Source organism: Dama dama, chromosome 17 (genome assembly GCF_033118175.1).
Source record: "Dama dama isolate Ldn47 chromosome 17, ASM3311817v1, whole genome shotgun sequence".
NCBI lineage: Eukaryota > Metazoa > Chordata > Mammalia > Artiodactyla > Cervidae > Dama > Dama dama.
Window position 1 is genome coordinate 19,233,260 of NC_083697.1, and position 27,259 is coordinate 19,260,518.

The 27,259-nt window shown below is 36.0% G+C and overlaps 1 protein-coding gene across 13 annotated transcripts in view; it reads left to right on the forward strand.

Annotated features, from left to right (window-relative positions):
* CAMK2D (calcium/calmodulin dependent protein kinase II delta) overlaps positions 1 to 27,259 on the forward strand; it is a 309,449-nt gene that overhangs the window by 264,783 nt on the left and 17,407 nt on the right. For 4 of the 13 annotated variants that reach the window (XM_061164157.1, XM_061164148.1, XM_061164144.1 and 1 more), the window contains exons 13-16: positions 2,490 to 2,527; positions 6,823 to 6,882; positions 9,045 to 9,086; positions 11,535 to 11,583. In XM_061164157.1, coding sequence (XP_061020140.1) covers positions 2,490 to 2,527; positions 6,823 to 6,882; positions 9,045 to 9,086; positions 11,535 to 11,583 — 189 coding nt within the window. The remainder of the gene's footprint in view (positions 1 to 2,489; positions 2,528 to 6,822; positions 6,883 to 9,044; positions 9,087 to 11,534; positions 11,584 to 27,259) is intronic. The other 9 variants (XM_061164151.1, XM_061164145.1, XM_061164154.1 and 6 more) reach the window with 5 other exon arrangements.

A 27,259-nucleotide genomic window follows, 5' to 3' on the forward strand; every position in this document is an offset into this window, starting at 1 on the left:
GAGACAGCTGCACTGGTAAAAACTTAACTGTTCAGCTATTTAGACTTGGAACCATTGTCAGACAGTTGTACCAAAAATACTACCATTTCCCTTTACTTACTGTCTGTATGAGAGTGCTGGGCGGCGTCCAGTGACCCAGCTGTGTCCTAAGAGCTTTATTCCTGCCACATACCTCACCTGCGTGTCGTAGTGATGTCAGGTGATGGATGACCCGTATCATTATCGTGTTTTCCAAGCTGCTCAACCAATTTCTAGTTATTGTTTACCATTTTATTAGGTGGTCACCTTTAGTGCCCCATTGCATATAATGTGATTGCGTAGGTTTTTTAAGGACTTGCACTCACCTGTTAAACAACACCAGTGATGATAATGCAGTGAGCAACGCTGCGAATTGAGGGACTGCCTTAGTCAGTTGTGTGCATTTTGTCCCGTTTGTTTGGTGCAGTAAAAGTTGTTACTGCTGCTGTCGAGTTACCTGTTTTATGAACAGTTGATTAATGTATTTGACATTTATATGGGTGAATTCAGTGTCATCTCATTAAATATTAACTGATACATGCTATATTCAAATGAATTAATATTTCACTGTGGCCCAATAATTAGTGAATCACTAAAAAGCAGGATGGTATGGTATATACAGTTAATAACAGACTGACTAACAGGAAAAAAAACCTTCAGAATTAAGGTTGTATATTTTGTTTCAGTTTCAAATACACTGTTAGGCGTACATTGGGCCTTTATTAATATATACACCCATGTATGGAAGCTTTTTGTTTACCTCACATTTTCCTTTCATCATCATGTAAACTAAAAACTCATGACTAATATGTGGATTTGATATCGTTTCTGAATGTCTTAGCATGAAAAGCAAACTTTTTTTTTAATCCATCACTTCAAAACCAACTGAATAACATTAGACTCAGTTACACCTTGTGGTTTATATTGTGTTTTAGTTTTGAGTATTCATTGTGTTTCATTACCAAACATGCTCTTTAAAGTAATTTGTCCATGAGTATATGGTTATAAAGTTGTTTTTATTTTTTCTTTTCTCCCTTTATGTGGAATGTATTTCTTGTGAGGTAAGGTAAATAGTAACCAAAAGGGACATTTCTGCATCTCCCAGGCCAAATCGCTGCTTACCCCAAATCATTGTCTTCTCTTTGCTTGCTATTGCAATTCTAATTATTCTGAGTTTGCTTTCTAACCTATTAACTGCCACAGGATTCACTGAATACTGCTTTTTAGCTCCAGGCACACAGTATTAGTGCTAAGGCTACTATTTCTTACAGTCTCATTAATAATAAATTAATAGCTCTGTTGCTAAAAGCTAAATAAAATTAACATCTTTGTATCTTTAAAGTTAAAATCGTACCAACGTGATAGCAAAATAATGGCCCAAATCAAACAGATGTCAGGAAATTACATGTTCATGCAGTTCTATCATAGCTAGGTATTTCCACCTCAGATACCAAATTCTATTCTGATATATTTAAATAAATATAATTAACATTAAATTGAATCATAAATGTGTACTTTGTCCTACATATTTGTGAATGTTCTACACTTGATCTACTAATTGTCATTGACAGTTATATAATCTGTTGACTGTATATGTACCATTCATAAGTATATTTTTTTGAAAGGACAGCATTGCTTAGTAATATACTCAAGGAGTTCAGTAACAGAAGGAATGCTGAATGCTCCCTCCCAAAAAGTAAAGTCTCATAAAAAACCATGTTTAGGAATTCTTTGAAGATTTCATTTTGTTTTCTTTCATGCCTCAATTTTGTGATTTTTACTTTTGCACTGTAGAAGGCTTTTGTTTATGAAGCCTTTGTATTCTGATTTTGATGCATTAAAAAAAAATACCTTTTTTAAAAGTTCATACACTAAGTGTGTGAAATACTTGCTCTAGGCCGATAATATACCATTTCCTTTTAAATAGTTATTATTAATAATATTTTTATAAAATTAAATGATCTGATTTCAAATACACATATTAAAAAGAATGCTATTTAGCCAGAGCAGATTTTCACAAATGAGTTTTTAAACCTCTCAGAAGAGGGGCTCAAGTGGCAGAACTGACATGCCACCATACGTTGGTGTGAATGAACATGTAATACAATCTGTGAGCTGATGTCTGAAGACTTGAAATCAACTTTCTGGATTACAAAAGCATAGTCCAGTTAAAGTTCCAGTATCCTTTTCGCAACCGTGAAATAAACTCCAGTAATGTAACTGACAAAGTGTCCAATTATTTTCAATGAACTAAATAAGAATTTAGTTCTAAATTTGATGTGACAAGACCAAGAAAAGTGATACTGTATTTCAATGTCCTGTAAGCTCGCGCTCATCAGTGTGACCTTGATAATCGGGCATATGTTGGCCATAAATCAGTAAAGGTAGAAGAAAACAATAGCTTGTTTTGTTGCCTGGCTGTGGGTTTCTGTTGATAACTCACTAAACTGATTTTTACCCTCATTTTGCAGCAGCCAAGAGTTTGTTGAAGAAACCAGATGGAGTAAAGGTAAGTTAAACAGGTGCTCCTAAACTCATTTCTGACTTTCAGATGCTGGATCATTTTTAAATGTTAAATATAAGTTCTAAATCATTGTAGCTCGTACTTTTTATAGTTCCTTTTTATTATAGTACAGGATGCAGAATGAAATATAAAATAATTTGATATATAGAAATGACTAATATTTATACCAAGAAAAGCTACATCTTTTCTACTTGTTTTATATTAAATAATCATGACAAAACAATATTTTATGTGGAGTTACTTTAGAAATTGAGTGTGTAAATCCTCTCTGCTTTACTGTAGCCTCAAACTGTCATGGTGACCTGAAAATTCATGAAAACCAAATGTTTTTCCAAATAGTTATGTTGTGTTCTTTTAAAATTCTGGCTGCTGAATTTTATAGACTGAAAAAAACAAATCGAGTCTAGGAAATCAAAATTCAAAAGACTATTTTCTCTGCTTGGACAGTATTTCTAAAGGTCTTAATTATTCCTGTTCTTCTGTCATAAGGTTTTGAGACAGAATAAGCATGAATATTCTGAAGAAATATTAAAACATTTTTCCAAGAAAGACAGCAGCAGAGTATTTTTACTTTCTAAAAGTTTTGGGTTTCCAAACAAAATAATACAATTTACTTTCTACTGATGCTGGTTTTTTTCCTGTGGGAATTTACCTTTGATTGAATGTAACCTTATACATGCACTATGTTTGTTATCTTTCCAGAGTATTACCTCAATGTTTTATTTCTTTAATCTTTTTCTTTCTCTTCCAATGGCAGACGCCAACATTCCTCATGAACACTTCAACGTTCTTGGGAATTAATTAATTTTCTAACATTTGAACTTGACCCAAAGTCAAGTGGTCAGTTCATTTTGAATATAGAACACAGAATATCATCTGTCACTTATGTTCATGCCCCGTCATTGCTTCACCACCTGCCTGTGTGTGATTTGGGAATTCCCAGAGCTATGACGATCATGCACTTGTGACTCCCATTAGGATGGCATTTACCGTTTACTAATTCCTTTCCTCAATCTGTAATATTCTCTTCCTTCTGCTTAGTTTATTCAACATAAATTTCAGTAATGACTGTTGATGTCTGCTTTTTTCCCAGTGTTACATTGGTGGAAATGTGGTATTTTAAATTTTCCAAATGTTTTATTCGCCTGTGTTTTCCTGTGGTGTTCAGTGATGCAGAGCTCATAGTTTCTATTAAGATATTTATTTTCACTACTATTCTTATATAGAAAGAAACATTTCCAAAACTTTTTTCTTCCAGTCGACTTACAGTTCCTCTTTAAAGACAAAATTATTCTGTGCTCCATGCTTTGATACTTTAAAAATTCAACCGGTCATATTTTTTTCTTTTCCTTTCTTTTTGACTGGTCAATTCAGAAAAGGAAGTCCAGTTCGAGTGTTCAGATGATGGTGAGGATCTCTGCCAGATTTCTCCTTCTGTGAAAATTCACACTTAGGAATAGATTAGTCTTGTTTACCTAAGCTAGTGTAAGTGGAGAAAGTATAGGAAAATACAGGAAAGTATACAAGTTAATGTTTATTACACAGCGCCCATCGTCAATTATTTTTTTCTTTGAAATGGAATTTTTGAGATATGTAAAAAGTTTACACTGTCATCCATATATTACTAAAGGGTCTTTTACAAGACAGTACAATTTTTTCATAAAACTGAAGAGAGACTGACATAGTTAATGTCTGTAATTATTGTGAAAAGTGAAAAACTACTATAGGATTATCTTTAAATAGTTAATCATGATTATTAAAATAGCAGTGATTCTTAGTTCAGATAAACCATAATGCATCCACCATGGAGTTCTATAAATAGCATGAAAGTGATGTTACCATGGACCCATCCTAGTTAAGCACCTTTTGAAAAAAATGTTATTAACCTCAAAACTAAATGAACTCAGCACCTGAAAAATAGGAATATATATATATATTATATAGATATATATATATATTAATAGATATATCTTGCCCCTGCCTCATAAGAATAACTCACTGCATTATTTAAATATTTGTTTCATTTAATTTTTTCAATAATACTCTGCATCCATAATACAAAATAAATACATTTCACAGACAAAATTGCCAGAGCTCTTGTGTATTTAAAAGGCAGCTGTGGTTGAGCCCATGCTTGATATTCAACTCTTTAAAAGGAAGTACTCCTAGCCTTTTACCTAGAAATTCTACTGTTGTTTTTAATTAATATTATAAAAACCTTCAAAAGATTTTCTGCAGTCAAAAAAAAATCATTAAGCTAATCTTTAACAGACGTTTTTAATTGTACATTTAAACACAAGTAAAAGTGGTGGTTGAGGCACATATTCATTTAACTAACATTTGCCATGCCTGACAATAAAGGATGGCTCATCCAGACAGAATGGCCTTCACTTGGAAGAGATGACAGTGTGTGTACGCTACGTGTGAACGCATGTGTGGGTGTGTGTATGTGTGTTGAGGGGTGTGCACTTGTACGGATAACTTTGTGTACATAGGTGTGCACATGGGACATTTCCAGTAAATCAAAACAGTTCTTGACGAGCACATCCTAGGAAAAAAAATCAAGTCTCATATCTCAAAACAGAAAATATCTCAGTATATTCCTCTTTCATTCTTTGCAACCACTGATATAAGTTAAATGTAGTATATTAAATACACATGTGCTTTAATCGTGAGTGCTTCTGATCATTTGATAAGAAGTTAGCTGTGTTTTGCCAACACTCTTCCTAAATAGGAAATTATTTGCATGTGTGTATCCCTCTTCTTTTCTTATATATTCTATACCAAACTAAATACTGAATTTTGACCACTCTTTAATAAACTCCATTCTCTCTTATCTCTTTGTTTTGGCTGTTGCACAAATTTTATGTTAAATTCTGTGCACTTTTATTTAAAGAAAAAATTTAAACTATCCACAAAATGTAGATTGATGGTTTAATAGTTTTCCAGTAAAGGGCACCAAGTTTTCTTTCTTTTCATGCATGTCACAGAGCACAGTGTTATAGCTTATTTAAATAGTACTGACACCAAATAATCATACATATAGGAATGGATAGAAAAGCAAAGTATTACATACCCAAGTTAATTTTTTTAACCTTCTGTCCTCCTCTCGGTGTTACTTTAAATATGATCCATAGGTATAAAATATGAAAAAAAGGATTCCCAGAAAGTCTAAACAATTAAATTGGTATAACTGATCATAAGTATTCATATGGTATTATTTTGTGCAGAATGTTTTTCTCTTTAAGTCCTTAAGTATATTTACAGTACAATCATGGCATGTTTTTTTTAGATGATAATATGTAAAGAAAATAGATAATACAGTGCAAGAAATGAATGTTAATTTATATTTGTTTGAAACCACAATGTAAGTTGTCATGCATGAGTTCAAATGAATGTTGATTATTAGTCTTTGATTCTTTAGTACCCAAACTCAATCAAGTACTTGAAACTGAACAGTCTTCTCTGTGGGCCATTACAATAATTATTGACCTCCTGAATTGTTTTCACAGCGTGGGTTCCGTAGTGATAATGATCTTTCTTTAAGGTCAAAACCAATTATGTTAAAGCATGGGAATAGTATGGCCAATGTAGTCTTCAACAATAGCCATAGCACTTTGACAGAATACATGGTATTTCCTCTCAAACAACTGTGAAAAATAAAGTCATTTTGCATCCAGCACATAGTAAAGAGTTCAGTTTGCCCATTTATAATTGGAAGATGTATTTTTTAAAGGAGACCCAGACTTATCATTTTAAGAAATTTATTGTAAAGCCTGCGTTTCCTCAGAAGATCTAAGTTTTTCACTGGATACCTACTAAACAAAATGACGATGGCTCCCCAGAGAAAGACAGTCCATGTGTGACTTCAGGCTCAAGAATCAAATGAAAAAAGCAATTTATTCATAACAGAGAACAATTGGAAGCTGGGCTACAGAATCCAACTCAAAGAGTATGAAAATTTTACATTTATTTCATGCTCTGACACTTGATTTGAGCTCTGCTGAAGCAGCTCTTTGTCTGTCTGCTAAGGTGACTCAGCCAAGGCAGCCAAGTCCATTTTCCCACTCCACCGTCACAGATGTGGCCCTAGCCTGGGTGTGAGCATCGGAGACTAGAATTGATCATCATTCCTGTCAGTCATCACAGTGTCTTTCACATTCATCTTCAGTGGCTCTTTATTTTCATGTCTATATCTCCATGTAGACATGCCGCGTATGGAGACATTGGCTACCAAGGGGTTTAAGGCGTCTCTGTTTCTATTTTCTGCATACCTACAGATAAACAACAAAGCCAACGTGGTAACCAGCCCCAAAGAAAATATTCCTACCCCGGCGCTGGTATACCTGGACTCATTGTAACCCTTCTTAAGTTCTTGACTGTTTTCCGTTGTTTCTCTCATTTGCTTTCACTCTATAAATACGTATTTTTTTTTATTTTGTTCTTGTTTTTGCTTTGTAAGATATGAAAAAAAAAGTTCATTTCTTTTCTTTTTGTTAAGGTAGTTGTCCAGCAGTGTGTTTCTAACATGAGATGATCTCATTTCATTGTTGACCATTGTATGGATGATAGCCATGGTCTCTGTAGTTAAAAGTGTTGCATGCTGCCTTAGAAGTACAGTAGAATGTGCTTTGGTTCTCTTAGCTCCCCTTCTGATGATAGCTGTAGATATGCAAACCATGGTTTCTTCTCTTCATGATGCAAATGTTGACATCAAGGAGAGCTAAGAGGACTATTGCTAGACAAAAGTAAATGTAGACCTTATTCAGAATTCCCATTTCTCTCTTATCAAGACAACACGGCTTTGTAAGACCTCAGTTTCTGAGATAAAGAGGCACTGGATAATTTAAAGCTTTTTGTTTGCTGTGTTTTAAATTAAATTATCACTGTTTCACTTTAATCCAGAGAATGAAATTGCATAGCTCCGAGCTTTGAATTATCAATGGGCATGAGTTTTATCTGTTTCTATCACACTATGAACAACTCAATCAGTGTAACACTGCGAGACCCTATTATGTTAAAATTCAAAGTTTGAATGCTGGCAGTCAGTGTTGTTAGTTCCATAATATATCCCCCAAACTATTCCATGTTTTGACTTATGAGTTTCAAAAATGTTTTTGATTTTTTTTTAACTGTCCTCTGTACTGTTAATTTCAAATGAATGGATAATGTTATGAGATTATTTCACCTAAGGTTAACCAGAAGGCTCAACCTGAAAGCATTTGAAGAAATGCTTTCTCATCAAGACTATTTACTAACAGAAAAACAGGTTGATCACACCTCTAGCCAGGGAAAGGAAGAAAGGAAGCAGTAAATATGCCTTCAAAGTACTGCAGTGGCAATGAGATGGTTGAGTGGGCAGAGTGCTTCTGATTGAAGCACATTCTCTGTGGGTTGCAGTAACTCCCAGTTGCTGAGGCAACATGTAATGAAAGTACCAAGCATGCCATTGATGTATAGACACTGAATCTTTTTTTTTTACACCAGTTATTTAACTATTATTTTCCACTTGGGAATATTTCTTCAATTTTCTAGTAGAAACAATAGGAAAAATAGTAGTATTTTCTTCATGGAAAAGCATGACTTCACAGACAAATCTTCCGTGTATATAATCTATAAAGCAGAAATTTCTTACATATAAATTAACGTGGGATTTAACAACAATACGGGGCTTCCCTGGTGGCTCAGATGGTAAAGAATCTACCTGCAGTGTGGGAGACCCAGTACAAGCCCTGGGTCAGGAAGATCCCCTGGAGAAGGGAATGGCTACCCACTCCAGTATTCCTGCCTGGAGAATTCCATGGACAGAAGAGCCTGACGGGCTACAGTCCATGGGGTTGCAAAGAGTCAGACGCGACTGAGCAACTAACAGTTTAATAGCAGTACATCTCAAATCATAATGGTTAATATGATTGGTTCTAGAACCTTTTCAATATTCCTTATAATTTCTTATGGACTTTTGAAATACATTCTTTACAATAGCCCTTTTTAAAGTATGATCCAATGATTCTAAGTTTTCTAAGAGTATTTTTCTGTGTGTTATGACAGCATGATTGGTTCTCAGATTAATACAGCTGAAAAATGTCTTCACAAACAATTTGAGATTACTTCGGAGAGTTCTAATCTCCAGTGCCAGATTTCCATGGAACAGATATTACCAAGTTGTGAAAGAAGAAAGGAAAGCTCTGTCTGTTATAGGACTTTGTGAAACAGCAAGTGCCTCTTTAGGTCTCCAGACTTCAAAGCCTTGTCTGTTTGCTGATCACGAATAAGGTCTTTTGCATGCCGCTGCTACGTACCAAAGCACTGTATCTCGTGGGTTCACCAGGGAGATCTTTCATCAGAGATCTTGTCAGCTGCAACCTCTGACAGTAGTTAACATCGCTTAAGCTCTTGTCACTATTTAGTTGTGTCAGCTGGCTCACTCTGCTCTGTCCCTACACTAGTTAAGAATGTACTTACCAATGCGAACTGTTTCTTTCTCTATTTTGTTCTCACTCAGGAGCCCCAAACTACTGTAATCCACAACCCTGATGGAAACAAGGTATTCAGAAAGATTCAACATCATCTTGCTTTAACAAGATTACACATCTCATCAAATACTCAGAGCAAAATCAATTCATTACCTCAAATTAGGATAGAAAATCCTTACCCTTTTCTGCCTTACTTTCTCTTGGGCCTAATTTATCTGGAACTATACACGTACTTCTTTCAAAACAAAAATGAATGACATCGTGAAAGAGAAATGAATGGTACCATTAGTCAGGAAAAGTCCAGTAAACAAGTCTTTATGTCGAGATGACTGTGTATCTTAAGCAATTCCATCTGTTTTTCCCTCCATGCCTGTTTGTGCATTGTGTCTTAAATGTATTCTGCATGAAATTTTAGAATTTCTTGCTATGTCATTCCACTGTCTTCAAAAAAAAAAATAAAAAACGAGTTTATAGTTATTTGTTTAAATTTAATGTTACTTTTGAGTTTAATTTCTTCTGTTGTCATAGTGTTTTGTTTTTTGTTTTCTTTTAATTCCCTGTTGTTGGTGGTGTTTTTGTTGTTTGGCACGAATTTGAGGAGAATCAGGGAGTTTCACTTCTTGTGAAGTATGTTTGTTTTTGTTGAAGTTTATGCATTTCAGTAAACAGACATTTAACTCTTCGTTTGGCCAAAAAGTTCTTTCAGGTTTTCTGTTAAGATGGTATGGGAAAACCCAAATGAATTTTTTGGCTAATCCAAACTTTTCCTGAAAGTGTTTCCTATTCACTGTAAATTGTTTGCACAGCACATTAACTAAATTACACTACTTGTGTACACATCTGTAAGATGAAAGGAGACAGTTTCTGAATGTATTCCATCTTTTCATTTTATTACTTCTCATCCATTATTACATCTCTAAGGGAAGGAAAAAATACTTCATCAGATCTTTCTCAAATGTTAAGTATAGTCACTGGTTACTTTTCCTTACTACTATCAACAGTGTTAAAGTCTTAGAAAACAGTTCTGGTTTAACATTTAGTTGGTCAACATTAAAATCATTAAAGTAAAAAAGAAAATGAAGTGTTATATTCCTTAACATGAGATGTATTTTAAAGTCATGACACTTAAAATGTTCTAAAGTCCCTGAAAGACTCCAGATAGTCAGGAGCATCACACATAAGAACAATTATTTTCAATATCATTAGCAAGTGAAAGACCAAGCATAGCAGCTGGAGTGGACACTTCGATAATTCTAGCTATGTCATTTGTAAGCGCTGTTGCATGATGTTTCTTGCTTACATGAATTAGTCTATTTTTACAGTGCATGGGTTTACCCTCATCTTGAGTTTAAATTTGAACACTAGGTCACATTAAGAAACGCATGAAGACTCTTTGCTTTGATTCTGTGTGTGTGGAGACTCTGGATATATATTTGATTAGTCTGTCCCTTTGGAGTAAATATTATATATCATAGTTACATAAATCATTTTTTGAATATTGAATCTCTAAAAGTACACTGAATGTTTGCGTCATTTTCCAAAATTTGTTTTTCATCACTGACCATATATCTATTGGTTAGAAGTTTCCAATTTTTTTTAGCAGTAGCCTTTAATCATTCTAAGTAGAAAATTGTTTCTTTCTTATGAATATTACTAAATTTCTTTGCTAGAAATATTTTATTACTATGTTATTAATGAAAAAATTTATCAACCATTTTAAGGAACAGATCTTAATACTGGCAGCTACAGTGTCCATTTAAGTGTGCTTATTAATCTGCAGCTTCATTTGTAGTTTTTCTAAGAAATAGCTTTGTCTTTTCATAATGGGAGGAAATTTCTTATCAAAAACAGCCAGTTTCTGATTTAGAAATGAATGGGAAAAAATCTAATTTTCCTTGAAAATAAATTATTCATATAATTCCATCATGCTGATCACAAACATGGAAATTCTTCCCAAAGTACTTTCAGTATATCTTAGTACTACCCTTAACTTTTTCATCAAATGACTCAATGAAATGCTTTCTCTCTCTACAAAGAAGTCAGGCTGATAAATAGCCTACAAATTTACTGGTGGATGTCGCGCCTTAGACAAAGAGGGGGCTAATTGCTAATTATTTGGGAATAAAAAAAGTTCCTTTTAAGGTTCAAATTCACTAGGCTAATATATTCGACTTCTCATAAGTCCTTATGGAAGCACACCTCGCGGGGCACTGTAACAGCACGTCCTTACACAGCTCTTAAAATAAGCTGCATACTTTGGCTGCTTCTACACATCACCTCAGTTTATCGTGCTTCAGGAAGTAGGCAACCAGAGTACTCCTTTTTGAAATGTTTGCAGCATTTGGCTTTTTTTTTTCTGTTAAGACCACGTAACAGATTTGTCCATTTGCATGTCAGCATATGCACACAGCCTGCTGAAGAATTTTGCATGATACATACATCACTCGCCAATTTTTTTAAAAAAAGAAAAGTCAAGCTATTCATGATTTGCAACTTTAAACGTGTTTTCTTCTCAACAGGAGTCAACTGAGAGTTCAAATACAACAATTGAGGATGAAGACGTGAAAGGTATGATTAAACCAGAAATAGAAAATCCCAACTCAGTTACACATACATCAGAAGACAAGTATTTATTTCAAATAACTAATAAGTTTCGGAACTAGGCCTATTCTACAACACAAAAGTAATTTTCTTTTAATAAGTACCTTATTTTAATTATATATCATGATTTTGCCCATTTTCTTCATATTATTTTCTCTGTCTTGAAACAATATATAACATGTAGTATATTCAAGAATATTGTGATTTAAAACTGGTAATGAGTGTTTGGAATCATAATATCAAATTGTAAATATATCAGTCTAAAAGGTAATACAAAAGATTTATGCCTGACTAGAAAATAACGTATTCAAAAATGGAGTATGAGAATAACCATTTTTTCTAAACTTTCAGTGGTCTCCAGTGGGCTTCAGAAATTGGCAGCCTTTTAAACCTAGATTTTCATGCACTTTTCTACTATATTGATCTCCATTCAGCTCACTCGCCATTCACTCCGTCCTCAGGCTCTCTTCGCGCCATATAGGAGTCACTGCCTGTGTCCTTCCTAGCGTCTTCTCCGTGCCTCTGCACACACATACTAAACACACATTGCCAATTATAATTTTCTTGTTTGGGGCCTCAGGGTTGTTTTAGAAGTTAATCTTGCAGCAATTGTGTTTTTTCTTTTTAAATTCATTTTTGGCTGCACTGGGTCTCTGCTGCTCCATCTGGGCTTTCTTTCGTTGTGGCGCAGGGGATGCTCCCTAGTTGCGGAGCACGGGCTGTTCCTCGCAGTGGGTTTCCCATTGCAGTGCGTGCACTCTAGGGCACATGGGCTCAGTAGTTGTGGAGCGTGGGCTTAGTTGTCCCACAGTGTGTGGGATCTTCCCAGACCAAGGATCAACCCTGTGTTCCCTGCATTGTCAGGCAGATTCTTCCACTGCAATTTTTCTGCAATTTTATACTCATTTTTTCAATTTACTGTATGTAACTACAGTTTCTACAGGCCACTGTCTAAAAGTGATTCCAGAAAAAGAATGGTAAAAACAGGGATATTTAAAATAGAAGTATTAAAGGAAAAGAAGTGTAAAACACAAATTAAGAGGAATGATTCATCAGATAATTAAATATTATCTGGAAACATTATTACCTATCCCCAAAAGTATCACCATAGGCTTTCAGTTCTTAGGTAGCATTGGTAAGATACAATTTTGAAAGTTTGTTTTCATGTTGTAGAATAAAGAACCTGGAAACTCTCAGGTCAAGGAGACATATAGGCAATTTGGGAAATTAAAATGACTTTAGACCACAAGTCACCTCTGCAGACTTCTTCTTTGGTCAAACAGAACAGCTGACACTATTGAAGTGTAGTCTCTCTCTATATTACTAGCGCACTGACCTAGCTCTTCCAGAGGGAGTCAGCCATTATTTTTTACAATGGAAAGGCGGATAGCTGTATAAAGGATTTTATTTGGTAGGTCTATTCATCTCTCTCTTGCCTCTGAGCTAAAATTTGAACTGAAGTAATTTTGTGAATCATTCATGCCAGTCTTATTAGATAAAAAGATTTTTTTTTTTTAAGCAGATGTGCCAATAAGCTTTCCCAGTGATTCAGAAGCATCATCTTTATAAGTATCTTGGATTCATTAGCTTTTTCAGTCAAGCAAAATGTTTATATGACTTTTACATTAGTCTCTTGAGCAAGAATCCAAAGGAAGAAATAACTTATGCATTATCCACTGGTGAGACTGAATCTTTAAATAACTGAATCAAATTAAAATACCAAAACCTTACTATATGCAAGTCATCCTCCAAGGAATATGTCTATTCTTAGGTGATCACAATATGTGGTCTTTCTTACCTGAATAGACTCTTCACTATGCTGCGTGTTAATTTAGGATGATTGCTTTTAATCTGTGAAAATGTCAATATATAAGCAGAGTCCCTGACAGTCTCACTTTTATAGCATATATTTACTTGGTGAAATGACATTATGTCAGTACTGCTCAGAAAACAGTTCTTCTCTTGAAATCACAATGATATGGGTTTCATCTTTCTTCTGGGATTTCACAAATTGAGACAGTATTTGTCTCTAGAGTTATGCTGGGTCTTCACACACCAAGTGTTAGAGAAATTAAGCATAGTATTGAGATCGAAAGAAATGTCCTGCTGATAACTGAGCCCAAAATGCTTTGGTTCATTTCCTTTAACTCAATGAATAAATGTAAGTTTCTGCTTCATCTTCCTAGGGTGGATGTGGCCACAGAGTCATAGATACAGCACATTAGGCTTCATTTGTGTTCTAAGACTCATACAGTAAGCCTTTTGGCGGTTAACCTTTTTAATATTGAATGACATCAGAAAACGTTAAGTCTAGAAGACCCTTTGAACGATCACTCAGGCTGTCATTTTTTACTTAAGTCAGGTGGTACATAAAACTGTCAAATGTTTTTAACATATTTACTATGGTGATGATATGATTGTGTGGGGATCGCTGCATTTATCAGTGCACTGTCTTTCAGGAAGACCCTAATATATTTATTCATCTGAATGACTGTACTCTTTTTCTCTTTACCTCAGAGTTTGTCATAGCTCTGAATAGCATGGTAGGCAATGTGTTTATGGCCCAGCTCTGTTAGAACCCAAAGGTACCCATTCAATGTCCAAGAACTCACAGAGACGATCAATTATATATCCTGAGCAAAACGATACCCTCACTACAAGACTACATCCTGTCCACAAAATTGCATGTCTTCCAAACACACACTTTTCAGCTCTATCCTTTCTGTAGACAACCTCGTTATCAGGGGGAAGCACTACGCCTTTTAACATGTTCTTCAAGCCACAGTCCCATCGCACACTCCTCTGTGTAGCCGCGCGCTCCATCCCTCCCGCTGCTTGTCCTGCCGAGGGTGCACCCAGGCTTGCATCTTCCCGTGGTGGTGGCCGATCCTTTGAACACTGTGCCAGTGTCATCACGTTTTGTCCCATTCCCGAGGACCAGCCTGGCAGGGACGCTGTAAGGAAAGCGGGATGGGGGACATTAACAAACACGGTGACCTGCTCGAAGGAAGAGACAAGGTGAACCTCTGACAGAGTACCATTATCTGGCCTCTTCTGGAGGAAGAAGAAAGACTAGCAGTTGTCAGAGGAGGAAGAAAGCAGCAGTTGCATGTAGCTTTTTTAAAAATTATTTTAACTCTCTGGGTCACTACATTTAGAGTAATAGGATCTAAGGATGTTTGAAAATTCTCATTAGTTGTCATTTTTCACACAGCCTTTTTTAAAATATGCTTTTCCATTATGGTTTATCATAGGATTCTTTTTTTTAATTGGTGGATGATTAATGGTCCTTTCCATTTAGTGGAACCTGGAAAGCCAGGATTTGGAACAGACCCATTTTCCTTCAACTCTGCTTGTGAGTTTCCGTTTAAAATGGCCTTTGGCTTTCAAGTGGCCTCAGTCCCTGTTGCTCTTGATCTGTATTTAGGCTATCTCAGTTTCTTCATTCACTCAGGGAGTATTTATTAAATGCCTGCTATTTGCCTGAGCTCCACCTCTCTTTGTGAGCTAGTTTTAGTCAAGAGCTTTCAGCAACTCAATCAAATTACTCTTTTGTGTGCTTTACATAAATCTGTGCTATAATTTAAGCTATTTCTTACATTTAGTTCAATAAATATCAAGAAAACTGGAAAAGTGAGGCCAAAGATATGGGCACTTCATATATAAAAGTCCTTTTATTTTCCTTTTCTTAAAAACCTTCAGCATTTAGTGATAACCACAACATGTTCCTCCCAAGCTCATGGCCATCCTAAGGGAACTTGGCGTTGCTCTACAGCTCTTGCTTGTAGAAAGCTTCTGGTCCTGTGTTTTCTTTCTCCAACACAACAACTTGACTTCCTAATGTTGACCTTGTGAGCAACTTCCTAATTTTGCCCTGTATTCAAAAACCAACTATTATCTCTAATGCTGTGTCAATAAACTGAGTGTAATGGAGAGAGATTAATAGTTTAAAAACAAATGAGCATCTTCATGAAGCACAGTTATTGCCATAGAAGCACTCTGATAATAACACACCATTATATACTTTAAAGAAGTATAGAATTTATAATGTTTTCAAAATGTGATTTTTAGGTCCAAAAATATTGAAATAGTCATTGCATTTTGAATGTATTTCTAGGAACTCATGAGCTAATTAATTTCCAGTGCTATCAAACAGCTGGCATCAGCCGCCTTTCGTGAGTAAGTGGCAGCGCTGACGGCACTGCTGTCCGTGGGTGCGGCTGTACCTGAGGCCGTGATAGGGGACAGCGGCCCTTTCAGCTCTGTGTCCGTGTCAAGACTCACCCTTGGGTTTGTGGCCGTCGCCCTGGTGTCCCGGGCCTGTCCCTGTGTGCGCCAATGCCTCTCCACTTCCTAGCCCGCACAGCACCATCGCTCAGAGCCAGCCGCTTCTTCCTAATAGGTGTGCATCAGTTTGGTCCATCTGCTGCTCTTGCCCTAAATGCCGGAGCTGTGCGGTGCCTGTCGACATTGAGCTCCTCTGCGCCAGTAAATGCTGTCACTCATCCTGCTTCCAGCATCTCACCCCAGCTCGCCGTTCAGCAGCTGCCTGGATCTCTTGCTCCATTTCATCTTTGTTAGAGCTGTAGGCCAGTGGTGCTCTGTACTGCAAGCAGAAATGTACTGTGGTATGTGGAGACTTCAGGCTTGTTTTTCCTCTTTTTCCTTTTGCTGACAAGTAAGTGATGCTGCATAGAATCGCGGGTAGTGAAGCTGCATAGAATGTTTGCATCAGGCCCAATTTAAGGGCACAGGAGCTGACGGCCTTATCTCTTGAGTGGGGCCTAGTGTGTGATGACACCTGGATGTCATGGTATCAGCTAATCCGCAGAATCACTTGACTACTGAGATTTGTGTGTGTGTCTTTTGTAAATCCGGGCATGAGCAGACAGTGTGATGACTAAATACTCAGATTCAACTGTTCAGTGCAGATCATGGCTTCTGTGTAGGCTTTCCTGGGGCAGCGGCCCTCTTGGCGCCAGTCTCCTTCCCATCCTCATGAAGCCTGTAACTCAATACTTGCTTTGCATGCATTCAGAAGAATCTGCAAATCAAGCAACTCCTGGATATTTTGTTTAAAGACTTTGGATAATTATGTTATTCCATTGGGTTGAAAGTTTCTTGGGAGACCTGTAGTGCAGTGTATGTGTGTGTTAGTTGCTCAGTTGTGACCAACTCTTTGCAACCCCACAGACTGTAGCCCGCCAGGCTCTTCTTTCCATGGGATTTCCCAGGCAAGAATACTGGAGTGGGTTGCCATTCCCTTCTCCAGGGGCTCTTCCTGACCCAGGGACTGAACCTGGGTCTCCTGCATTGCAGGCAGATTCTTCACCATCTGAGCCACCAGGGAAGCCCAGAACAGTGTATCCGTAACTTCTTTTAGGTTTCTAATCCAAACTTTGATTTTTAAAAAGATGTGGTAAGAAAAATTTCTGTTTGCAAATTGTGTGTCTACCTATTTATCTTTTATATCAGGATCAGTAACTTACAGGACTGATGCCGAATTCATTCCACTCTATCACCAATGTAAAATTGCTTCATTTTCTCTTTCTTTCTTCTTTTCCACATTCCTTTTTTTTTTACCCTCTGTACTTAGTCTGCTTTTTTTTTTCTTTACTCTTTCGCCTTCTGTGAGATTTGAATCTTAAATTTGTCAGTGATAGCCTCAGGCTTGTTTAGCCCTGCTGACAAAATAGTATGGGGTCAAAAGCTCTTGCCAACCCCAGCTTAAAATAAAGTCTGAAATCAAATCAAAATAAATGAAACCAACCAATAAAAACATGTAGCTACTAATTTTATCATTAGAAAAGCGTAAGCTCATTCTATATTAATACCTTTTCTCAGTTTAAAGTTTCTTTAAATGGCTTTACTTAGCAAGTCTGTAAATATTTGTGTGCACTTTTAGAAAACTCCACAGGGAAAATGTAGCATGATTTTATTAAATCCTCATAAATTCTGAAAGCATATGTTATAAGATCCCTTCCATCAGTTTTTAAATCTTGATTCAGCCATTGGATTTTTACCTTTGAATTTATTTTCAAAATTCAGAGTTTAAAAATATAACATTTACTATTCATAGATATTACTTTATATGGAAATTAATAATAGGAGGTAATCAAATCAATTCATATAATCAAAATTTTAGTGATCAATCAGTTTTAAAGATCTAATTTACATTATAATACAGCTGCATATATTAAGTGTAAACTTTTATGTATCTATTTTTTCCATTACCTGATAAAAATAAGCTGCTAAAGTTAACATGTACAAGTTCTCAAGTATTTTTATTACTCCCCTCTGGCTTCTTATCTTTTCAGATTATAACTTAATTACTTTCTTTAACTGATATAAAAAACACCAGCAAAGATCTCACTTTTGCTAGAATTCGCCAGCGTGGAATCTGGAGTCTACACTCTGTTTCTAGTGCCAGCTTTTGTGCCACTTGGGTTAAACAAGTTGCATAACTTCTCTGTGGCTCTGGTTTCCCCAGGTTACAGAATTTAGATGATGAAATCAATAATACAGAGTTGCACTTTTTTTTTTTTTCCTATACCACTTTAATGCAATACTAGTAAGGTCCATATTTTTAAAGTATTTTCAGTTATACATTGTAAAATAATATATAGTAAAGTAATATATGTTAATAATATAAACTGTTGAGAATAATTATAGAAAGACATTTAATTTAAAGTTGAATTAAATCACTGGGCTCACAGGAATAAATCACTGCAGTTTTAGGGAATGTTATTAAAATGGGAAAAAAATTATCTACTAACCTGTATATCCAAAGCTGTTATAGTACTAATGGACTGTAAAATTAGCACTTTATTAAGTTCCAGTAAGAATTATTATGAGGGTGTATTTCATGTTTTTAAAGTATGTATTATATAAAATTACTTAATATCTAAAATTATTATTTGACTTAATGCATTTCTATACAGAATTTAAATCATAATATTTTTAACTATAAGCTTTATAATTCTGAAATTATTTATTAGAATAAAATAATTACTTTAGTAAAATAATCACTTTAGAGTCCTTTGCTGAGTTTGTATTACTCGATGGACGTGTGTTTGAGTAAACTCTGGGAGTTTGTGATGGACAGGGAGGCCTGGCGTGCTGCAGTTCATGGGGTCGCAAAGAGTCGGACACAACTGAGCGACTGAACTGAACTGAACTGAGAAATTATGTGAAAGTGTATGTTTATATTTTTAGTGATTCTTCTTGTCAGTGAAAATGGCCTCATTTTTTTTTTTAGTATGGATTTCCGCAAAATAGTTCCTTTGATTTTTTTCAGGATAAACTAGTTCTAAAGTGGTCAAAGAAACAAATCTTAGTCCACCTTAGTCCTATGGAATTTTTAATCCATTCCACCAGATTATAAATTCTTCAATTTCAGACCAATATATTAAATGGAGAATATTACAGGAGAAGCAGAGAAAGCATTACTGAATGAAGATGCTATAAGAGCAGACTGTCTAGAAGTAAATGGTTTTTATTTATTTGTATTTTGGAATAGTTTTTTCATTATTTAATTTAGTGCAACAAATACACCACACTTACAGTGTAAGATGCACTAAGAAGGCACTAGCCACACTTCTTGCCCTCATGAGCAGGCCTAGAAAAGATAAAGATGATTCTGCATGATAATATATTTTCTTTGTTTTTGGCTTGTATCCAGATAACTCTGAAACAAGGAGTAATATGTTCATTGAAAAATAAGCATAAGAACATAGCTACAGATAGTCATATGTGAGGAAGTACAGAAAATTTCAGTTGCATATAACACGTGTGATTCCTAACAAAATATTTGAAAACTTTGGATTCATGCAGTTTTTTTTTTAAAAAAGATCATTGAACACCTACTATGTACTGGATATGACAGACTAGGCTGAGGCTAAAAGAAGGCTTACCTTTTCCCTCAAGGAGTTATCAGTCATCTAGTACATTGTTTAATGAGATTATATCTGCTAATGCATTTCCCTAGTGAATGGCTGTTTTTGCATTCAAATTTTATCCTATGTTAAAGAATATTTCTTCCAAGATACATGAATAAGGTATTTGTCCTTAACGCTTAGTGAATTAGGTAGTCTGTCTTTATTTCTTTTGATATTTAATAGTGTAACATTTTTTCATTGGTCAGTGTTGTTAAATTTGCCAGTGCATCATATGAAAAGTAGCATCATATTTAGTACAAAAAGACAGTTTTAGTTATAGGTATTGGGGGATTTTTTGGTCTCCTCAGTTTTGCTTTTACACACAGTCTATCATATCAGCAATTCCTGTTGGCTTGGCAGTCAGTCATTCCTATTGATTTTCCTGTTTGTCAAACCAGTATACACTCTGTTCTTTTTTTTTTCTTTGACTACTGCTCACTAGATCCATTTCCATCACCCTGGTCCACAAAAGCATCAACATCGTTTGACTACATTATTGACATGACTTCTTAGCCAGTCAGCCTGTTTTGGTATTACCTTCTGTGGTCAGTTCACAAGATAATAGTCAAAGAGATGCTTTTAAAGTATGTCAGATCATGTCTTGTTTCTGGTTTGTATTCTCTAGTGGCTACTAATGCAATTAGCATGGATTATAGTACCCTCAGAGATCAGGACCTCTTCCAATCATACCTCTCTTTACCATCTGACTTCATCTCCTATTATGTCTCAGGAACTCTATCCTGACTCATAGCAAGCAGGTTGCTGCCTCAGGGCCTTTGCACTTGCCATTTCCTGCCTGATATGTCCTGATACAGATTCCATGCACTTGCTGCCTCTTCTCTTTTTTTAGTTTCTGATCAAATGTTAAAGCTTCTCAGATCTTCCTAGATGACCCTAATTTTAAACTGCTACCCTCCAAATCCGTTATTCTCATTCTCGTTCTCTGCTTTCCTCCTTTCCTAAATGTATCATTATCTGGCTCTTTTCCCCTATTGGGATGTAGAGCAGAGACTTTTGACTGTTTTGTCCATATCTTTAGCCACAGTATCTAGACCAGTGTTTGGCAATGGTAGGAATAAGTATTTAATTGAAGGAGGAAGGAAACATGATGGAAATCAACTATGCCATGTCCTAATAGCCACTAAAAATACTAGAATGCTCTAAAAGTTAGGATCACATCCCAACTTTTTTATTTTCATAGACTTTTGTCTACATGTTCCCTGCCTCTACCCCATAATTTAGGAACTAAAAATATAGAAAAAGAAAATTGAAAAAGTAAGTCACAGGATCTTCTTTCCTGTTTGGATGGAGCAGGCATTTTGGTGTCGAATATAGTAGGTTTGAATTACACCCCAGCCCTTTATCAGCTAAGCAATCCAGCTGCCCGTGTAAACCTCTCTGAGTCACACTGTGTACAGTGGTGATAATGATGTCTCAATACTTAACTATTTTTTACCTTCAAAACTGGTAATTTAATATGGTTCAAACCTAACAATGATAACAATATCAAAACATGGCCATGTTGACTAGAGCAGATATTTATTAAATGCCTGACCCATGATAGTCAACAAAATTAATTACATTATTTCTGGCCATTCTTTGCTGTGAATACATGACATAAGCACAGAAGTTCACTATTAAGAGTCTATGAATCTAAAGGGATCTGTGTTTTTTTATTGTAGCTTCAGTGTTTCTATATTGTTAGCCATTTATTTTGATAAGTGCGTAAACATCTGTAAATGTTAAGACCCACAATATAGAATCCAGCCAGTCTCTATATATAAGCAAACATAGAAGCTGTCCAAGTACAGAAAATAAATTCACTTTGGGGTTAAAACAAAGCCAAAATTTTTAAAAAGCTTTTATTAAGGTAACAATATTAACTTGTCATGAATTTTACACAGATTATTTTAATTCACCATTTTTTGCCTCCATGATACCATATGCTGCTGCTGCTGCTGCTAAGTCCCTTCAGTCGTGTCCAACTCTGTGCGACCCCACAGACGGCAGCCCACCAGGCTCCCCCGTCCCCGGGCTTCTCCAGGCAAGAACACTGGAGTGGGTTGCCATTTCCTTCTCCAGTGCATGAAAGTGAAAAGTGAAAGTGAAGTTGCTCAGTCGTGTCCGACTCTTTGCGACCCCATGGACTGTAGCCTACCAGGCTCCTCCATCCATGGGAGTTTCCAGGCAAGGGTACTGGAGTGGGGTGCCATTATATAGTAGGCACTTAATAAGTTAATGAATTAATTATGAGGTTTTTATATTAAGTTAATTTTGTTTTAAACTCTTAAAAATTTTGAGAGACATATTTTGTTTTTAATTAAACAGAAGATATTTTAAGTAAAGACTCCATCTTCCCTCATTTAAAGTATTTTATCCCTGAATGTTTTCAGGTGTTTTGAAAAATTGGCTTATTCTGAGTGTGTCTTGATTATCCCTGATGAGAATAAAAGAAGAGTATGTAGACTGATTGTTTTTGACAAAAGTAAAATACATTTTAAAAGGAGCCTACCTATGCCAAATTACTTCTCAAGCAAACTCTCTCGATAACTATAACATAAAATATCCCTCTTAGAGACTGATTACCCAAGTCATTGATTCCTCAGAGAGAAGCAAACCATCATGACAGAAGTTAACAGCTTAAGTGTAGTGATCTATTATTTTTGGTTTATGAAATAATTCATTACAGGATTATTGGTGTCTTTGTTAACATCACTACATGTGGTTATTTACACTATCTGAAGCAAAACACAGACGGCAAATGTTAGAAGAGAATTTTAGATTTATGGGCAAGTTTGAGTAATAGACAAAAACCCATCATCACTATGTGTTTTCAGATTTTGAAAGAAAGAAATTCTGCTCCAAACTGTCATTTGTTTTCAATTTGAACTTGAAAATGTTTTCAGCTGGGGGAAATAACTTGCTGTGGTGATATCTATTTTGAGTACGGAGTATTTTTACTCTCCACTTAGCCTACTTTACTGAGAATTACAGTATTCTAACCAAATATATTATTATATAGAGTTAAGTGAAAAAAAGTAAAGATATTGCTAAAGAATTACCTCTGAAAAGATTAACAGTCTTCAATGACAGAAAAGATAGCTTACTTCAAAGAGACTCCTGTAATTTTTTTTAGAGATTTTGTGACCAGTGTAGAAACAGTGTGAGCATATGAGACTGTGTTTTTAAATCTCTCTTCAAGAAATAGAAGCTCTTCATTTATAACCTTTATCAGTTAAAAAAAAGACCACGTTGGAGCTTAGGAATGCTATTTTTAGTTGATTTTTAACGGAGTGTCGTTTCTTTCCGACGTTGTAATCTTCCTACTGTATAGCATGTGTACACGCCCCCTCTTGTGTTGGGTCTCCTCCCCATGTAGGCAGCCACAGAGCCCTGAGTAGTTCCCCAAGCTGTGCAGTGGATTTTCCTTAGTTACCCATTTTATCCATCGTGTCATTGGTGCATATGTGTCAGTCCCGACCTCCCAGTTCATCCCACTCCTCACTTCCCCCTTGGTGTCCATACATGTGTTCTCTGTGTCTGGGTCTCTATTTATGTGTTGCAGGTAAGATCATCTGCACCATTCTTCTAGATTTCAACGTGCTTAGTCCCTCAGTGATGTCTCCTTGCAACCCCATGGACCTTAGCCATAGATATGCATTATAATACACGATACTTGTTTTTCTTTTTCTGACTCACTTCAGTCTGTGACTGTCTCTAGATCCATGTCCATTTCTGCAAATGACCCAGTTTTGCTCCTTTTTTAATGGCTGGGTAATATTCCATTGTATATATGTACCACATCTTCTTTATTCATGCTTCTGCTGATGGACATTTAGGTTGCTCCCATGTCCTGACTATTGTAAATAGTGCTGCAGTGAACATTGGGTTTTATGTGTCTTTTTGATTTTGGTTTTCTCTGGGTATATGCCCAGTAGTGTGGTTGCTGGGTCATATGGTAATTCTATTTTTAGTTTTTAAGGAACCTCCATACTGTTCTCCATTGTGACTGTATCAATTTACATTCATACCAGCAGTGCAAGAGGGTTCCCTTTTCCCCATACCCTCTCTAGCATCTATTGTTTGTAGATTTTTTTAATGGTGGCTATTCTGATGGGTGTGAGGTGATACTTTATGGTAGTTTTGATTAGCATTTCTCTAATAATTAGTGATATTGACCATCTTTTCATGTGTCTGTTGGCTATCTTTATGTCTTCTTTGGAGAAATGTCTCTTTAGATCTTCTATTTTTTTATTGGGTTTGTTTGTTTGTTTGTTTTTTATTTTTTTAATTAGTTGGAGGCTAATTACTTCACAACATTTCAGTGGGTTTTGTCATACATTGATATGAATCAGCCATAGAGTTCCCCATGTTTGTTTGTTTTATTGAGCTACATGACCCATTTGTATATTTTGGAGATTAATTCTTTGTCAGTTGCTTTATTTGCAAATATTATCTCCCATTCTGAGGCTTATCTTTTTATCTTGTTTATGGTTTCCTTTGCTTTGCAAAAGCTTTTAAGTTTTATTAGGTCCTGTTTGTTACTTTTTATTTTTATTTTCATTACTGTAGGAGGTGGGTCAAAAAAGATCCTGCTGTGATTTATGTCAGAGAGTGTTCTGCCTATATTTTCCTCTAAGAATTTTATAATGTCTGGCCTTACATTCAGTTCCTTAATACATTTTGAATTTATTTTTTACTTCTCTGGTGACTCAAACGGTAAAGTGTCTGCCTATAAGGCAGGAGACTGGGGTTCAATCCCTGGGTTGGGAAGGTCTCTTGGAGAAGGAAATGGCAACCCACTCCAGTATTCGTGCCTGGAAAATCCCATGGACAGAGGAGCCTGGTAGGCTACATACAGTCTATGGGGTCGCAGAGTCGGACACGACTTCACTTTCACTTTATTTTCACTTTATAGTGTTAGGGAGTGTTCTAATTTCATTCTTTTACATATCGCTGTTCAGTTTTCCTAGCACCACTTATTGAAGACACTGTCTTTTCTCCATTGTATGTGCTTGCCTCCTTTGTCATAGATTAGGTGGCTATAGGTGCCTGAATTTCTCTCTGAGCTTTATATCCTGGTCCATTGGTCTGTATTTCTGTTTTTGTGCCAGTACCATACTGTCTTTATTAATGCTGTTTAAATATATGAATAGTTAATAAAAATGAAATGTGCTTTTTGTTATGGAGGATAAAACAAACAAAACATTTGTTTGGGATAAATATTCAAGACCCTGTATCTGAGTATTAAGGTCTTTAGAGTCTAAGATTCTAGTACAACTTGAATTTTCTAACATGAGCATGCTGTGAACTATTGAAGAATTCCTCTTTGATGGTTTGTGAAGTGTTGTATATAATCTGTCTATGCAAGTGCTAAAGATAACCTTTATAGGCATTCCCAGTGGTCTCTCCCCCTGGAATTTCCAAGTTTCTATGTGTGGACTGTTAATTATTCATCAAATAACCTAAATGGTGTCTTTGATGAATGTTCTTTTTTTAATTCAACAAATAAAAAACAGTATTTCATATTCACAAATATGTATTTACTATAAATTACATCTTACCATCATTTACATTTAAAATAATACATCCTAGAATAAATAAAAAGTCATATGTTGTTAGTTCAGAGATATATGATTCATAAATGTAATTCTTACTGTACTCACATTGATTAAAACAAGAATAATTTTACTGGTCCCATAAAATTTGACCAAGATATTCCAATAAGTATTTGTTGACTGGATAAATAATGTGTAACCTAAAAGCTGAGAGTTATGGTTTGTTTGAGGACCTTACTAAGGACTGTAGTCTGGGAGGCAACCTCTCATAGTGCTGAGGAACTGCTCTCAAGAAGTAAGCAAGGAGGAAAGGTAGCTAGTTTTTGCTGGAAAAGTAAGAGAAATGTGATGGAACATCGAGAGATTACTACTAACCATAAAATAACCCAGACATCTCAAGTTAATGATTTTAGTGCTTTTCTCTGTATGGGAAGATGCAGGAGTCTGAACTTGGTGAAATTCCCCTTTTGATATGCATCTTCATTATCTAGGGTCAGTGTTCTGGTGTTTTCCATCCTGAATTCCCCTCAGAGTACACCATGAGGGGTGGCTACAGTGGCTGATGGCTTGACGGCAGCAACATTACTTAACAGTACTTTACTGAAATGACAGGCAACATTTTGGGTCCACATACTTGAAATGAATTCTCTAAGCTGAATTTTGAGCATTGTACTTCAGAGCTGAACTGGTGACATAGTCCAGTGTGAGGTATCACTTTAGTAAAAAAAACCATTAACCATGAGGACTCATTTAGGAGCTTCTGGTCTGATAGGCTATTTTTACCCTCCCAAATGAAGTTTTGAAAAAATGTAGCAACTAACCATGGACATGACTGTTGGTCCTCAGAGTCTCATCACTGCTCTCTGTCAAATGCCCGGGGACTTCAGAAGAATTACAGGAACTCACATCATTTTGTGAATGTGTGTGTATGTATTTGTGTGTGTGTGGTGAAAATGAGAAGTTATTTTCTCCCAAACCTAAGTGTCTCTTGCAAGTTGTGATAAGCCATTATAAGTTTACCCAGGGTGACTACTACTGTGCCTTTTCAGTCTATGGTGTGGCATCTCAGAAGGCTATAAAAACCTTCAGAGCATCAGTTAAGGCATCTAGGCACATATGCTACGTTGGGCCTTAGCCTGTGGATCTACAGTGTAATTGACAAACTTGTTTTTTAATATAACTGACATATTGAGTCTGTTATTTTCCCATAATTCTCCAAATTGAAAAAAATTATTTAAGTATATTATTTGTCCCATTACCTTTTTTCATTAGTTCCCTAATTTACTGTTGATTGTAGATGCTCTAGGTCTTTTAAAAATGTATGGGTAGGACTGGGTTCTATGACATGTTTTGTGAATTGGCCTCTTTTCTTTCCACCACACTAGACGTGATCTGCCCTTGCAATTCCCATTCATTGCTTCAGGAAGCATGAATTGGATAATGATAAACTTTGCAATGAAAGCTGCTGAAGATGAGAAATTTTCAGCAAGAAAGTGTGGGATTACAATGACAGCAGATGTGCTGAGTTTTCTTGGGTGGTAGTAAAATCTGCTGAGTTATCTTGTCAGTCTTGTCAAGGGGAATGGGTCAAAATGAGATGATTATTTTACACAAGAAAGTACAGTGCTGTTCCTAAAGTATTTGTGTAATCTGTACAGTGGTGAGTGAGAAAACTGCTTAGTTTCAACTTCGTTGAGGCAACGCTGGTGCGAGCAGTGCTGAAATATGATTAGGGACTCGTGTGAGCCTGGGAATACAGGGAACAGACCTTTAAAAATGTCACATGGGGCTCAGTAAACGTCACAGAGTGACATATTTTTATACCGTAACTATAGTTAGCCTGTGCTGTGCTGTCGCTTCAGTCCTGTCCGACTCTCTGTGACCCCATGGACTGTAGTCCCCAGGCTGCTCCATCCATGGGGTTCTCCAGGCAAGAAGACTGGAGTGGGCTGCCATCCCCTCCTCCAGATCTTCCCAACCCAGGGATAGAACCCAGGTCTCTCACATTGCAGGTGGATTCTTTACTAGCTTAGTTCTTTCTCAAAAACATCCAAAGATAATCATGCTTCAATTAATTTTGATGGATCTTTTTGTTTGGTTGGTTTTTATTTTTGCCTTTTGAAAAATGAAAAAAGATATAAGATGGTT